Below are 17691 nucleotides of genomic sequence, written 5' to 3'. Positions count from 1 at the left end.
TCAGGGTGTTGCATGTAGAAACTTCAGCACTAGTTGCTATTCTGTCTATATTGTTGTGCCTCGACCCAATGGAAAACACATGGTCCCCTTTTCCATCTCACCTACCTCCTTCATCTTATTGATCCACTGAGCTCTAAAAGTGGGGCTGTTAAGTTCTGTTTGTACATTTTTCAAAAAGAGATACTGTTCTAAGGGAAAGTTTCCCATTAGAGTTTCTAAAAGACCCCAGAGGCACAGATGTCAGTAGAGACATGTTCTGTGGTGTCCTGACAGGAAAAAGAAGATGCTAAGGGAAAACTAGTCTCCCTCTGAGCCTTTATCTATACATGGGGCTAAGAGAGAGAACTAACAGGCCTAGAGTTCAGAAACACCTCTTAAGAGGATGGTTGCTTTTCCTTTTGTTGTGTTTTCCAGGAGAAATGAGAGGAAGTACATCTGTGCCCAGGAAAGTGCACAGAGGGGACATAAGTTGAAAACTTCGGAAGCCCTTCGACTTAAATGCACTGGGTTCTCAGTCTGACCTGCCAGCAATTGATTACATTCTCTAATCCTAGTAACAAAGGCAATGTATTTCTTTGGAAATAAAATATCTCTCTGATAGTACATCAATTACTATAATCCCTTCTACATTCCCTTACATAACTTGAGACTGTAATTTTATACTTGTTTCTTTGTAGTACCATACCTTTATACAAAACAATTTGAAATAATACTTCTATTACATTGGTGACCTTAGTTCAGTGATGGACAATTCTCTGTGGTAGGCACTTAAGTTTCTTCTATAAACTAGGGTGTATATAAAAGCTTACCTTTGTTTTTCAAAAATAAAATTGAACCTTATTCTGAGGTCCTGTCTCATTGAGATGGTTGGAGTTCAATTTCAGCTCTTATTAGTGAGTTCACAGCCTACCCTCCCTGTCTCCCCACCAGCAAATGTCGCCAGGTCTTAGGCAGAGCAGAATATTCTGGGAGGACACCCCGGACGTGGCTCCACACAACTCACTTCTGATACGGTCATCAGGCAGGGCAAAGCCACATGGTCAAGACTAAGTACATGTGGCTCCACCGTTTTCAAGGCCACTTGGGATCAGGATACTTTGTCCAGCCCCTGCTAAGGTACCACATCATCATTTTCTCCTGGGGGTCCTACTAGCCATCCCTTCCCACAACCCCTGCCAGGGAGTTTGAAAAATACTAAACCAGAGTCTTAGTGTTATAGAGTCTTCCTTCTCTGTCCCTCTGTATTCACCCTCCTCCCCAACCTGCCTACCTTACAAAATACCTTTAATGAACCTAGAATGGAGGTTGTCATCAGGTTCCCCCAACCCTACCCCTCTCCTATTAACAATTATACCGCAACAGCAGGTATCAACCAGGAAGCATGGTCACCCCTACACTTGGAGGGTCCTAACAGATGGGTAAGTGGGGGTTATAAAACTGAACTTGAAAACCTGTTTTTGTATCTCATCTGGTAGAGTTCCAAAGGCTTGAACCTACTACTTTCATTACAGTTCAATTACGTTTCACACAACAAGCACGTGCTACCAGTTCAACTTCACTCTAGGCAGGGTAGACAAAAAATACACAAGTCAAATTTCTACCTTTAAAGCCAGTCTTTTCAGTAGGTGGAACAATGATCCCCAAAGGGGGTGAAATTTGAGGTATCCTGGTAAAATTCCTGGCCCCAAAATTTCTCCCCAGGGTCTGTCTTGGTGACTGAAATTCAAACCTTAGTTTTAAGTATCAGGAAAAAGAGGAGAGAGTTGCAGAAGAGAGTTATGTTCAAAGCTTACTCTATGCCATTTTCTTCATCTAGGTAATTATATTTAATCCTCCCAACAATTCAGTACAGTAGGTATTTTTAGCTTCAATGTATACATGTGGAAACTGAGGCTTAGAAATCGTTGGCAGCTTGCCCAGTCACCCAGCCAGGAAGTGGCAGAAGCAGGATGTAATGGATGTAATGCTAGCTACACCTGTCTGATATCAGAGCTCCATGGTGTTGCCTAGGTTAAGGTGGCTCTCAATTTAGGGTCTCCACAGAGAAAGTTATGGGCATTCCAGACACATGCTCTTAATATTTCAAATAGCCCTAGAGAGGCCAGGCTTCTCAGGCTAACCTCAGGAAAGGAAAAGTTTTCAATCTGATCAATTGGTACTGGCTGCCATGGCTGATTAGCGCTGTTGTCACAGGGCAAGTGGTGGTGGAGTGTTGCATTTCTGCCATGTGCTGGCCAATATCTGACTGACAAAAACATCATGTTCCCTTGCTCCTGGCTAGAATCATATCCACTCATTATGTTAACAGTGACTACCCCATGTTGACTGAAACGTCTTATTGGCTTATTTGCTGATATTATAAGGAAGGTGCCTTGAACTAGGTGCCTTAAAATTTACTGCAACTGGGATACTTTTGAGAGTAAAGGGATGTGCTATTAATAACTACACCAAGACAACAGGTGTAAACCAGGAAGTATGGTCATCACTGGGTGAGGCTGGGGACTGGGGTATGTAAAATCACCACAGAATCAGGAAAGGGGTTGTAAAAAGATTTTTATCCAGTTTTATCTTATACTTGCCCTACTTTGGTCTTAAATCTCTTAGGAGATATTCAACAAACATTAATTAATACTTAACTACATCTTGGTGCTGGGGCTGTATCAGTGAACTAGAGAAGCAGGGGAGGATGGTAAACAAACAGTACCACAACTGCTTATTTAATTTTGGTAACTGTTATGAAGGATATGTACAAGGGGCTTGAAAGCATACAGAAGGGGACCTGATCTAGTGTGGAGGTCATGGATGGCTTTCCAGAGGAGGGGTGTATATTTAAGCTGAAATTAAAAGGATGAGAAGGAGTTAGCAACAATATTATCATTCATATGTGTATAAAGGTATAAGGGCTCTAAAAACTCAACATGGGACTTCCCTGGTGGTCCAGTGGTTAAGAATCCATCTTGCAATGCAGGCACCGCCAGTTCGATCCCTGGTTGGGGAACTAAGATCCCACATGCCACGGGGCAACTAAGCTCGCACACCACAACTACAGAGCCCACGTGCTGCAACTACAGAGCCCACGCACTCCGGAGCCCGCACGCCACAACTAAGACCCGACGCGGCCAGAAATAAATAAATAAATACTAAAAACAAGAACAAAAAAAACTCAAGGTGAACAGGAATCACATTTCTGTCCATATCAAATTAAATTCTGGCTCTAGACCCCACTTGCTTAGATTGGTTGGAAGTCGATTATCAGTCCTGAGGAGTAAGGGTTTAGGTTTCTCACTAGGACCGTACAAGATCACCTGGCTCCAGAGTTGCCACTGGTCCTCATGCCCACCTGGCACCCTGTCTACCCCCTAGTCTGGGAGTGTTGGCTGGGCTCTGGTACAGGCGGAAGACGATTGCAGTCACTCTGCAAGGCCCAGCCAAAGACGCTGTTCACTACGGCTGGAAGCTTCACAGGCCCCCCACACCCACTACCCTCAGAGCGTCAATACATATTCCTGCTCTGCTTCTGCTGTATTGAATATGATTGCTTAAGTTGAAATATTAAAATATTCCCCCCCCAGATTACCCTGAGCCATTTGGAATATATAAGGGAAATCCCACCAATTCAGAAATAAATTGCTGTATGATTCCATTTCTGTGAGGCACCTAGAGCAGTCAAATTCATAGAGACAGAACGTAGAATGGTGGTTGCCAAGGGCTGGGGAAGGTGGAATGGGGAGTCAGTGTTTAATGGGTAGAGTTTCAGTCTGGGAAGATGAAAAGTTTTAGAAATGGATGGTGATGTCAGTAGTGATGGTTGCAGGACAATGTGAAAGTACTTAATGTCACTGAACTATACACTTCAAAATGGTTAAAGTGGTAAATTTTATGTTGTGTATATTTTACCACAACTTTAATTAAGTAGAAATTTTAACTTTTCAAAAATCAGGATTTTTCACTTTTAGAAACTATACGAAATGCCGATATTTCCTCATTTTTCCACTTTCACCATGAATTTTTAACAATGCATTTTCCATATATAGAAGTTATCCATTTAGTTCCTTATCATGCAATCATAGATTTTCTTAAAATTTGTACTAATCTTTTCAGAGTTACAGCAACCACTAAAACACGAATCAATACAAAATAATAAATGAAGGGAGGTACGTATCCCTTTATAAATCTCTGAGAAAACATTCATGCAAACACTGCTTCTTACTTTGTTTCTTTCTATACGGTGGAGTAAATTCAAGTCTGTGGAATCTGATATCCCTCCGTGTACGACCAGGATTTCATTGTCAATGATTGTACCAATTGGGAGCCAGGTATAGATGTCTTCCAAGATTTGTAAGATTTTTTTCCCATGTAGCTGTAAGTAAGAGCTTGAATAAGTTTGTTTTTCTGATAGGTTCAAGTTGATTGAATAGTCCCAACATATGGACAAAAAAACCACAGTTTTCATGCCACCCAAAGAAGGTCAGGATGGAGTCACTAACCAACAAGCATGCATTAATCATGTCTTTTTAGTCTGTATTTTTGATACTTTGACATTTTGGTGCCTTGCTGACCCTTGAGAAGAGACTGCCCCTCCCAGGGCTAGTTAATTCCTAGAGGTAGTAAAGGACTTGCCTTTTGTATGTAAATGAGGCTACCTTTCATATGCAAACCAACCTATCCAGAGCCTATCCTCCCAACTAGTCCTTTATGGAATTCTCACAGCCAGGGTCACTATTCTCAGCTCCAGTCACCCCAGGGCCAGATACCAGACAACCTTGGACAAGCCCTAAGCCCCAGAGCCTGCTAAAACTATTCAAACTAGCCAATCCTAAACCTGTTTACAATGCCTCACCCATTTCTTCCCAAGGAAACCACAATAAAGGCTTTTGTCCATGTCAAGGAAACCACAGTAAAGGCTCTTGTCCATGTTTGCCCGCATTCCCTCTGCCTCTGACTGACCCCCAGAGTGCTTCCCCGTGTGGCCGCCCGGTGTGGTGTGCCATGCCTCCAGTTTCTAAGGAACTGTGCGTAAAAACCTTTTCCTTCATGACAGTCATTTCCATGTCTGCATGTTTTACCATACCTGAGTAAAACAAGTCCCAGGTACCTTTAAAACAATGGAATATGTTTGTATCTATGCTAAAACTTACACAGAAGTCACAATGAAGAAGCTTGTGTCTAGAAAGAAAAACAGGTCTTCACTATGGCCAGGGCTTCCTTTTGTGCTTTTATTTTATTGGCATGAATTCTGACTAGTTCTCCCATCACCCTTCTTGAAGCTTTTTTGTTTTTAACTTCTATGTATAAACAGCAAAGAAAATGCAAAAAAAAAAAGAGCCTTACCTTATATTTATTCAAAACTTCTTTTGTGAAGCCATACCTGAAAAAAAACAATGGGATTTCAACTCTTTCATTGAATGTTGAGAACTCCTACTTACATGAGTCAAGTCATGCAAAAAAGGGAGCCCTTGACATCTCACTACCACAAGTATCAAGAATTCAAGAAACTAGACTTTATTTGGAACTATTACTTATCCAAGACTTTGCTAGGCACGATGGGAAAGAACAAAAGCAGCCCATGACATTGTCCCTATCCTCAAGGAGCTTAGAGTATAGCTGGGAAAAGAAGATAAATTTTCATGAAACAATTACAAGACAACTTAAGAAATACATGGTATGCACAGGTGTGTAAGTACTGGAAGTATTCAGAGACGCGTGCTGTGGCCACTGGGGGACAGTGTGTGGGAGAATGCTTTTCATTTAGATAGAATTTCTCAGACATCCTATATCTTATAGCAAATGAATGATCAGGGGGCAAAAAGACTAAATAAAGACAAAGAAAAGCCTAGAAGATAACAAGTTGGGTCTTTATACTCTCTGATATAGTTCATGTAATGGTATTGAGGGTTTTAATAGAAAGTGTCAGGAATTTTAATGCCTGAATAGCAGTCACTAAGGGAGAATTAATGATGAAAAATTTTTTTCAATTACTTTCCTTGCCTTAGGATAATAATATATACCTTTAACACCCAACACAGTGAAGTCAGAACACAGCATACTCACTCCAGGTTTCCATGCAAATCATGTCATGTGAAGCTTCTACAGTGTAACGTTATGTTTTCCAAGATGAACTCAGTCCTGCCTACTCAACAGCACCTTGAATCAGCTTACCCCAAACTGAACTCATCCTTCTCCCTCATCCCAACTTTCTCCACTTATCATGTTCCCAATAACAGTGATCTTGCAAATTCAAGCTAGGAACCTGGAGGTCATCCCTGATTCTCTCTCCTTTCAAGTCCCCCATATCACGTTACCAAGCCTTAAATCATTGCCTAAACTTCCTCCTGAATATATCTACTGCTTTGCGTCTCCATCTTTACCACCCAAGTCTAAGTGAGACTCCATCATCTATCTCTTCAACTACTTCCTAATTGGCCTCCCCATATCTATTCTTGTCCCTCTCCAAACTAATCTTCCTGCTGCATTTTAAAACACAAATTGTATAATACTCTTCAATGATTTTCTCTTATCCTCAGGAGAAAGCCCAAATTTCTTTGCAATCATTTCTTACGTCTCCAGCCCTATCAGGTACCATCCTGTCCTTCAGTCTATGTTCCTCCCATCCTGAACTTCTTTCAAGTCTAAAAAGTCCTTTCTCAAGTTCTGCATAAGTTGTCTCCTCACTGTGGAACAGTTTCTCATCCCCCCTGCCATGGTCCTCTCTTGATCGCCTAATTCATCCTCCAGGTCTCAGGCTAATGCCATACTTCTATGGGAGAACCTTCCAATCACCCCTCAGACAGATTGGATCCCCCACTTTACAAACTCATCACGCTTGAAAAACCTGCTCAACTCGTGTCTTCCCTGCTAGATGTAAACTACAGGAGGGCAGGGGCCATGTCTCTTTTACTAACCATTGCAGGCACTAGATAAATACAATTGACTAGCTAAACAAATGGAAGGATAAATGGCATGCCCAAATAAACATATTGAGCTATATTATATATAATGGGTCTCTGAAAGTAGCCTTGAGATTTTGGGATTTTTTTTTCTTCATAATCTTATCATTTGCTTCTGTACTTGAGAATTAGAATTGAAACTGTATTCAGGCCAAGTGCCAAAACTGCCCCAAAGACAAAACTAATCAGCTGCTGAGCTTTGATCTAGGCACCCAAAAGCCCAGGACCAAAGCATGAAACATGCCATGCCTTCTACTTCCCTAGAGCAAACTGGATTCTGTTTTTCATAAAACAAGAAACAAGAAAAACAAAAGGAGAAGGAGAGGAAGAAAAAGAGGAAGGGAAAGGGGAAGAGGAAGAGGAGGAGGATGAGGAAAGAAGAGAAAGGAGAACATTTGTCACTTACTGTGCCTTTCAACAAAAATTGGTAAACCATTTAACCAATCTTTATTCCCCAAAACTCCAGTGAGTCAGATAGTTGAAATGCTATGTTACAGCTGTTCTCAAATATGTTTATCAACAACTATGCCAAAAGCAATCACCGTGTCATAAAAAATATACACATCAGTGAAAAACACAGTACTAGTTTCTGAGACAACATGTGATGCAAGCCAAAAGAGTAGCAAGAGAATGAGTCCATCTAAACCTGCTCATAGAACCTACCACACCTCCAAACCTGGCCTAACACGTCTACTCAGCACACAATTTGGCTTGTGAAGGGTGGGCACGGGAAGAAGAACATAATAGAAGGGTGAAGGAAGAACGGGAAGAAAAGATAGGAAGGGAACTTTAGAGCAATTTATACTCACTCACACAGCAGAAGATTGGGGGAGGTAAACCGCTGTAAGAATTGAGCTCTTCCTTGAGATTCTCCTCATCCCTGCTTCTCTACACTCACCTCTAACTCTCCGCTAGGAGCTAAACATGGCAGCATTTTCCAGAACAGGAAACAAAAGAGGAAATCCCCAGGCCTAGGTTACCTCTTATTCATCATAAAATCTTCATGGTTGCCTCTGTTCAGGTGCAGGTCGTTGGGGTAGACCAGAAAACTCACAAACAGGATCATTAGGATCTCCATGGAATTTTTTCCTCGATCCACAAAATCACCATTAAAAACATATGGGTTGCTCACTGAGGGGAGACCATTCTGTGGAAGGAAGAAGGAGAAAAACAAGCAGTTAAAAGAATGTACTTTTAAAAGTAACGCTTTGTACTTAATGTCCATGTGGATATGGAGAAAAGAGGCTGAGTCAGTTCTTCCACTGGGAAAAATCTGCTCACTCACTCAAGCCAGTTTCACTTTCCAGGGCAGGCATCTCCTGCAAGGGACCTTGGAAGTGAAGGATTAGCTTGGGACAGGAAGACTCCAGGGGGATGGGGATTGCTCATTCTACTCACCACCACCTACTATGAGTTTTCTCTGAGAGAACCTGATATTTGTCCTATTAAAAATGGTTATTCTCGGGCTTCCCTGATGGAGCAGTGGTTAAGAATCCGCCTGCCAGTGCAGGGGACATGGGTTCGATCACTGGTCCGGGAGGATCCCACATGCCGCAGAGCAACTAAGCCCGTGTGCCACAACTACTGAGCCTGCGTGGCACAACTACTGAAGCCCACACACCTAGAGCCTGTGCTCTGCAACAAGAGAAGCCACGGCAATGAGAAGCCCGCGCACCGCAACGAAGAGTAGCCCCCGCTCACCGCAACTAGAGAAAGCCCGCGTGCAGTGAAAAAAGACCCAACACAGCCAAAGATAAATAAATAAAATAAATTAATTAATTTAAAAAAACAAAAAAAAAAATTTAAATAAAATAAAATAAAAATGGTTACTCTCATCTCTTCCTTAGGTAGAAGAGGGAAACTTCTACCCAAGGAAGAACACTAAACTAAGAGCCAAATGTCGTTCATTCTAAGGGACCCTATATTTAACTTCTCTGGACTGTGATTCTCTCAATTTGAAAAAAGGGAATGACACCATATTCTCCACACACACCCCCACCCCAGATCAAATGAGAGAACGGGTATGAAAGCACTCAGGAAAGTGTAAGGTACTGCCCAACTGTGAGCAGGGCTAACACACCATCAGTACACTCCGATACAATCACACCAGGTGTTGCAGGCGTGTGTTTTGACTTCTCACTGACCGGGGCCATATTTGTTGTTAAATATTTTGATTACCACTCCTGAGTATGAGATAATACTTTAAAATACAGTCTTAGCACAAAAAAGGACTGGGATCAGGACAAAGGTCTGGTCTTTAGAGCAGCTATTCACTCGTTTACTTCTGTACTACTCAACTCCAAGATAAAACACGTCATGCCTGGTAGGGAAATGGTTGAGTGCATTTCTATTGCATAGTAAGATAAATTCAAATGTTTAAAAAATACATTACAAAGAGAAAATTTTATGTACTCATACATCCTAATATATGTCCTCCTTCAAAAAAGTTACCTTCAAGAAATAATTCACGTATTCTAGTTATATTAGTCTTTCTCAAATGATTTTCAAATTCCTTTTTTGTTAGATTTCAAATTACACAAGAAAATCTTATTACTTTATACTCACCACCTAGTATTTATATACATTTAAAATTTTTCATATCAATATGATAGAAATAGTTGAAAAAATATAAGTTGTAGCAAATAACTTAGGGATTCCAGAAATCATTATGCAATGAAACATGTCCTGAAGGCAACTGGAAACAAACAAGCAAGCACTGGTGTAGTGTTCTGGGCCAGAAGACTTATTCCCTAATTCAGCTCCACTTTTACTCATGTGTCTGTCCTTGGGCAAGTTATTTGATCTTTATGAACTCTAGTTCCCTCATCTGTTAAATGAGAATGATAACTTCCATACTTATCACACAGGGCTACTCTGGAACTCAAATGAGACTGTGTGTATAAAATTTCATGAAAACCATAAAGCACCATACAAATTAAGAGATTCGTTTTATTATGGCCTCCAAGTTATTTCTATTTTTAAGATCCCATTATTTTACATTTTCTTATACATTAACTCACATAACCTTATTCACACTGGGCTTAGATAGTGTGAGCCAGTTATAAAAATATAGGCTATTGGTCATCAAAACTTAAAGAAAAGGGGAATGATTCTGCACCTCTGATACACTTCCTTCCCTCAGCCTTCAGCTGGCTGGGATGAGTAAGCTGGAGAAGTCTGAGAGGTGCTGAAGGCTATAGGTTCTATTGGGATGTCCAGGACTGAAGGGGGCTCAAGGAGCAGCAGCAGAGAGCCATGGAAGAACTCGGTCTGAGAGGACATGTGGACGCCTTGACTAAGGGGAGACTCTGCCTCAGAGCATGTGTGTGGTCTTGGTTGGGAGAGAGGGATCTGGATCTTACCAGAAAAAGTATAGGAGAACTTCTTTTACATCTCTGAAGCTAAAAGAATACTAATACTTATATTTAGAGACACCTAGGAACATAGAGACTTCCTCTCACGCTCTTGATGCAGGAGTAGAAAGTGTTGTGCCTCCCACTATGGAGAGGCTTAACCTAGCTTAAGCAGAAAAGTAAAAATGGAAATAACCTAGTACTTAAGGGGATCCAGTAACCAGAGAGAGGCAGACCAATCAGATCTGCCAAAGTGCAATCCCCTAATGAGACAAGACCGCTGGAGGAGACAGAGGACACTTTTTTTTTTTTTTTAAAGAGTACCATGAAATAAAGAACAAAAAGTTAATAATTCTTGGCATGAAAAATATGCTATTCAAATTTAAAATAGCAATAGATTGGCGCTAACTAAAAGAAAGAAGGGTTGAAAAATACATTACTGACCTGAAAGAGCAAGCAGATAAAAAATCGCTCACACAGAGCAAAAGGCAAAATGATGGAAATCATGAGGAATGAGTAAGAGATTAGAGTTCAGAGCCAAGAGAACTAATGTGCCAATAATAAGCATTCCAGAATCAGGAAAAAGGAACAGATGGAGAAGAGGCAATAATTACATAAATAAGAGAGGGAATTTTCTATGGTTAAAAAGAGACTTCAGACTGAAGTTTGAAAGAGCTCATGACTCCTATGCTCAATGAACATGTATTGATTGCTTGTTATGTACTAGATACAGCTTTAGGGTGTTAGAAACACAGAAGTAAACAATACAAAGTCCCTGCATTCAAGCAGCTTGCATTTAGAGAATCTAACACCCACATGCCCCATAGAGGAACATACTCAAGACAATATTCTAACCAAATAATAGCAGTAACCATAAAAAGTCCTTAAGCCAGGGAAAGACTAAGAGGAAAGAATACAGATGTGAACAATGAACCTTGCAATATATAATTAAATATAAATCAATAGCAATAATATGTAAATCTCTCCAATTTATTTCATAAGATCAATAAAACCTTAATATCAAAATTTGAGAAAAGTACAACAGTCAAAACTTGAGAAAATATGTAAACATATTTTCCACTGGGATGACCAATTTTCTGGTAGTAGAACTCATCCCCAGTTAAAACAAACTTTATAGGTATTTCACCTCTACTATGAGCAATGAATACTGAATTTCTTTAGTCAAACCTAATTTTAAGCCCCTAATAGTAAGGGTCAGCTAAGCCATCCACCTTACATGGCACGCTTGACACCCAATAAGTTTTAACCTTTTCAAAAAATCACACGTCTTCAAAAGATTGATTTGTGATAATGAAGCTCGTTCAGTAGAAAATGTCACTGTCTCTGAAAGTGATTCTAAAAGGGGTCCTAAATATATACTGAACTTCTGTAAGTGTTGAGCCTCTGAAGGCAAAGGCAAGACTTATTTGGATGTATAAGAACTGCATTGTTGATCCAGGACTAGTTGTATTACTCTATATAGTCTGAGTTCAAATACGTTTTAGTCTTAGAATAATAAGAGAATTGGAAAACAGATAAAAAGTATAGCTAAGTCTTCTGGGACATGGGTCTCTAGGATATTTAGGCTTCTAGCTACGCTACTGAGATTTCTCTGGATTTCCTTCAAAGAAGGAAACACTGCTGCTGAGGGAACCCATCCTTCACTCAGTTCCAGTAAATCAAACTCTCTGGCTTATTCTGCAGCTGATACACAACAAACCATCTATGACATGGTGATCAAGTTGACAAATATAGAAAACCTGGGGTAACTACAACTCTGAACAGCATTAGATGACCTTCAGGAGGAAAAAATAGCAGATCACAATTAATTAACTTGAGTAGAGATAAGGAGACCTATTTCCCACTGAAGTATTTTACATAAGACATCTAGAAGTTATCACAATATTTTTTGGACATTTCCCCAAGGCACATCAAACAATAACCTCTGGATCTCAACTCCACATTATTTTAATTTTTATTTCTTTTGCAAACTCTATTTTAGAGATCTGTTCTGATTATAACACACTGCCTTAATCTCAAAAGGTAAAAAATTGACTACTGTGGCAGTGGGAAGCATATCAGCAATAGAGAAAAAAGAAAATATTTAATGACCTTCACAGCTGGAAAATTTGGGGCATAGGGGGTGGGGTGGAGGATGGTGGAGAAGAGAGAAAGAAAAGGAAAACAAGGCTGCGTGGCTTCCATGGACAGAATCAGTATGACACCCACAGGGTTGAGAGGTAATTAGCTTCTCTCTGTCCATGTGCAGCTCTTTTTCAACTGTAGGAGGTTTCCACACACAGCATCAATTTAACAAACTAACTTGCCAATACTTGGTCTAAAATTTCAAGCTTTCTAGTCAATGAGGAAAAGGCTCTGAACGAAGTATTCCAAATTGGTCACTCTAATTAAGCAAGAGTGGCTGATTAAAATTAACCTTTGCAGAAAATAAAGTCTAAAAATATGACCTAACTAATGCCATGTAAATTGCTTCACTTGATGATATTTGAAGCCATATAAAGTTGGGATGCCCTCTTAGGAAAGGTGTGCCATGGTTAACCGTGTGGCACCCAGAGGAAAGAATTCCCTTCAAACCCAGATAGGATTGTGAGCTGAAACTGTCTAGCTTAGTCTTAAGGTGCTAAATGATACAATTTGTAAGGACAACCAAATATTAAAGAAACCAAAAATGTCAAAACAATCAAAAACGATCACTGGTACGGATTCCAACATTTATTGCAGCACACCACAAAAAGGGTGTGGGAATAAAATCTTTTCTGATCCTTCAAAACTTTCCTTCATGATTTAGGCACTTACTAAATTACTAAAACTCTTTGAAGGGATTGTCTTAAATGTCACCTCCTCCAAGAAGTCTCCCATGACTTAGGTGCCCCTCCAATGTGCTCCCTTGGAAACTCGCTTACCCCAGTTATAACATGTCTCACCCTGAACTGTCTTGATTTTTCATTGGTTGACCTACCCCACTAAACTGTGATATCTTTGGGGCCAAAAACAGTTCCATACTCTTTCATCGCTGGGCTCTCAATCTCCACTTCCTGAACACCGTCATTGGTTAACACTCAAAATATTTCTTGCTTTCATGTGAATGCTATAATTTCACCTTTAGTCCTTTTTATAGTACTTCTTACCACCCACCTCCTCCTGTTCAATCTTTACATTAGCACCTTCCAGTTTTATATATTCCATTTAGTTTTGCCAATGGAATTAAAGAAACATTCTCTTTTTGCATCTATCTACTCCAGAGTCCTTTCCCTGATCGCACCTTAATATCTTCAACTACCTCTTGAGAAATTTTCTAATTGCCTAGGAAGTCACTTTTCACATTTAATTTACTCAACTATTTTCCCTTTTTTGTATTTTCCAAGACCTCTAGAGAAATAATTACCAGATTTTCTGTTGTGGCTATTCCCCACATACCTCCACCCCCTTCTCCTTCCTCAGATTGTAATTGTCAAAAATAGCAGGACTGTACTTCTGAACATTTATATGGTGCTATGTAGACTTAAACAAATCTCATTCCTCAAACTGCATAAATAAACTCCCTTTTGCCTTCAACTCATTCAGAAAGACTTCCCTCTGGAAATCTGGGCCTCCCTTCGGGATGGTGCTAGACTCCTGACTCGTGCAGCCCTCTGGAAGGAAAGGACCCACTCTTCCACAGGATGGAGACCTCAGGGTCAGGAGTTGGGGCGGGTCCACTTGCTCCTTAGAGCCACCAACAGACTAACACTTTGCCAGCCTCTCCTCCTTCCAGGCCCATGAGCTCTGACCAAACTTCCTTCCTCTGCATCTCATCTCTCAGTCCTGTGGCAAACCCACTTAACACATCTGCTTTCCACTTGCTTGACATCCTCATCCCTAATATTCTCTTTCACTCACTTCAGCCACCCACATTCTGGATTCCACCTTGGACCCACTCATCCCCTAGGACTACTCCCCTTGCAACTTCCCACCCATCCTGCTTCCTGGGCCTCCTGCCCTGACCTCAGAGAGCATGGCAATCCTTCATTCCACCCATTTCTCCCAGTTGGTTGCCATCCTGGACTCTCTTCCTTCCCTGCCCAGACTGGATTCCGTAGCTGATCTCCAGAATTGCCCTATTTACCAGAACCCTCAGTTCCCTGCCGGCAAACCTTTGGCTGGACTTCCTGACACCAACTCACTACCTGGATGGTCTTCTATTTCTCCTGACCCCATTCTCTGGCTACCAGCTCCTAGACCTTTGCTTAGGCCTCCTGCAGTCTCAACCGAATCTCTTCCTAAGTGCTAGCTCCATTCATCCACTCCTGGTTTGGCTTCCTCCATTCCCTTCCAAGCTCCCATTCTGAATGAATGAAATGAAAACCTTGTATTTCTATTATAATTTAGTACTTTAAAAAATGCTTTTGGATATTTATGTTATTTTATTCACAAGACAACCTCTTATGGGGTGGAAGCTCAAGAATACTGCAGCCGGGCTTCCCTGGTGGTGCAGTGGTTAAGAATCTGCCTGCCAATGCAGGGGACACGGGGTCAAGCCTTGGTCTGGGAAGATCCCACATGCCGCGGAGCAACTAAGCCCGTGAGCCACAACTACTGAGCCTGCGTGTCTGGAGCCTGTGCTCCGCAACGGGAGAGGCCACGACAGTGAGAGGCCCGTGCACCGCGATGAAGAGTGGCCCCTGCTCGCCACAACTGGAGAAAGCCCTCGCACAGAAACGAAGACCCAACACAGCCAAAAATAAATAAATAAATAAATTTATTTAAAAAAAAAAAAAAAAAAGAATACTCCAGCCAAAGAAGACCTAAATAGACATTTATCCAAAAGACATACAGATGGCCAACAGGCACAAGAAAAGATGCTCAACATCGCTAATTATTAGAGAAGTGCAAGTCAAAACTACAGTGAGGTATCACCTCACACCAGTCAGAATGGCCATCATCAAAAAGCCTACAAATAATAAATGCTGCAGAGGGTGTGGAGAAAAGGGAACCCTCCTACACTGTTGGTGGGAATGTAAATTGGTGCAGCCACACTATGGAGAACAGTATGGAGGTTCCTTAAAAAGTTAAAAATAGGGACTCCCCAGGTGGCACAGTGGTTAAGAATCCGCCTGCCAATGCAGGGGACATGGGTTCGAGCCCTGGTCTGGGAAGATCCCACATGCCGCAGAGCAACTAAGCCCGTGCGCCACAACTACTGAAGCCCGCGCACCTAGAGCCCACGCTCCGTAACAAGAGAAGCCACCGCAATGAGAAGTCCACACACCACAATGAAGAGTAGCCCCCGCTCGCCACAACTAGAGAAAGCCCGCATGCAGCAACGAAGACCCAACGCAGCCAAAAAAAAAAAAGGTTAAAAATATAGTAACCATAGGATCCAGCAATCCCACTCCTGGGCATATATCCGAGAAAGACAAAAACTCTAATTTGAAAAGATATGTGCACCCCAATGTTCATAGCAGCACTATTCACAATAGCCAAGATATGGAAGCAACCTAAGTGTCCATCGACAGAGGAATGGATAAAGAAGATGTGGTACATATATATACAGTGGAATATTACTCAGCCATAAAAAAAGAAATAATGCCATTTGCAGCAATATGGATGGACCTAGAGATTATCGTCTAAGTGAAGTAAGTCAGAAAGAGAAAGACAAATACCATATGATATCACTTACATGTGGAATCTAAAAAATAATACAAATGAACTTATTTACAAAACAGAGCCAGGCTCACAGACATAGAAAACAAAATTATGGTTACCAAAGGGGAAAGTGGGGGAGAGATAAGTTAGGAGTATGGGATCAATAGATACACACTACTATATATAAAATAGGTAAATAAAAAGGATTTACTGTATAGCATAGTTTCAGGTGTACAGGAAAGTGATTCGGATATCCGAATCACTTTCCTGTATACCTGAAACTAACACAATATTGTAAATCAACTATATGTCAATACTATTTAAAAAAAGAAAAAAGAATATTGCAGCCAAAAAAGAAATTAAGGGTCATGGAGGTTATGTAGCTTACTCAAGCTCTCACAGTCCCCAAAGAGTAAAATTGATTTTCCATCATAATAATCAGAATATATTTTCTTTCAGGCCATCTGAGACACCTATGCTGTGCCCAATTATTCAACATGCTAGTTGTGGGGATGATGTATTAATCAAAAAGAGAGACAAACGGGTACCACTGTGAAGGCAGAGGTCACCTCAGGATCAATTTTCTATATGCAATCATCCCAGAAGCAAACATTTAGGTTGCAACTGCTGGCCCAGAGAAAGAAATGAATCCAATCAAAGAGATGCAGAGAAACTCCATGCTGGCCAAGCTGCTTTGTGCCCTCTGTGCGGGCTCCCGCAAACAAAACCCAACCAACGAAGAGGAGTCATAGCACTGGAAGAGCAGCTGAGCCTGGCAATGATGAATCAGGGTGGAGAAGAGAAGAGCAGTCTGGAACTTGCTATGGGGGATTCCTTTCATGCATCATTAGTGCACAATGGAGGAGAAGACTGCTGTGGCATGCTCACTTCTGAACCAAATAACAATAAAATAAAACAGACTGTTTCCCTCCCCTTCCTGTGCCATCTAGACATTTATGATGTAATAAAGAACATAAATACAATCAGGTACAAATCCTAATGGATCTACAGATAACAATAATATTAAACAAAGACCCAAATTAAATCTTTAAAATTTTTTTGTGAAACGTGTGAAAAAAAACAAATCTTTCAACTTCTTGGATAAAAACTGTCCTATTATATCTGTATTTGTACCTATCCCTAATGAAACTAATATTGTTATTTGTCCTAGGGCTGCCTTCCCCCAACAAAAATATAAATATTTACCAAATAATCATTTACCTTCGAGAAGATCAAAAAAAGATCATCCAGTTTCCCATGCAAATCACCTGGAAATGAAATGAAAAATCGCTATTCAGTAGGAAACAAGAATTTAAAAACTGAAAAGACAAAAACTCTAATTTGAAAAGATACGTAACAGAATTTAAAAACTGAAACACTACTGATATACTCCAAGCGTTTTCAGGACATCGGGTTTTTACCCTATGATGATATTAATTCAACAGACAATTTGTTTCCATAGCACTCTACGGAAACTTTGTCCCCTTTCCTATAGGGGACAGCATCCAATGTTGCAATTACCTATTCACTCCTGCCATTTATGCTGTTCTTAGCTCACTCTGTGCCAAGTGCTAGACTAAGGGTTTACGTGAATTATCTTGTTCAATCCTTACAACCACTCTATGAGATGGGTATTGTTTTCATCATACTCATTTTACGAATGAGGCTCAGAGTAGTTAAGTAACTTATGCAAAGTTGCCCAGCTACCAAGTAGCAGAGCTGGAATTCAAACTCAACTTTATCTC

General features: G+C 40.7%; 1 protein-coding gene across 9 annotated transcripts in view; it reads right to left on the bottom strand.

The window, feature by feature from the left end:
• The window catches only part of PPEF1 (protein phosphatase with EF-hand domain 1), a 156767-nt gene that overhangs the window by 36590 nt on the left and 102486 nt on the right, over nucleotides 1–17691 (bottom strand). For 8 of the 9 annotated variants that reach the window (XM_057538894.1, XM_057538895.1, XM_057538892.1 and 5 more), the window contains 4 exons: nucleotides 17168–17214; nucleotides 7928–8094; nucleotides 5332–5368; nucleotides 4211–4360 (listed from right to left, as the gene is read on the bottom strand). In XM_057538894.1, coding sequence (XP_057394877.1) covers nucleotides 4211–4360; nucleotides 5332–5368; nucleotides 7928–8094; nucleotides 17168–17214 — 401 coding nt within the window. The remainder of the gene's footprint in view (nucleotides 1–4210; nucleotides 4361–5331; nucleotides 5369–7927; nucleotides 8095–17167; nucleotides 17215–17691) is intronic. The other variant, XM_057538896.1, reaches the window with a different exon arrangement.

This window comes from Balaenoptera acutorostrata, chromosome X, assembly GCF_949987535.1.
Source record: "Balaenoptera acutorostrata chromosome X, mBalAcu1.1, whole genome shotgun sequence".
Lineage (NCBI taxonomy): Eukaryota > Metazoa > Chordata > Mammalia > Artiodactyla > Balaenopteridae > Balaenoptera > Balaenoptera acutorostrata.
This window is presented reverse-complemented; position numbering and strand designations above follow the sequence as displayed.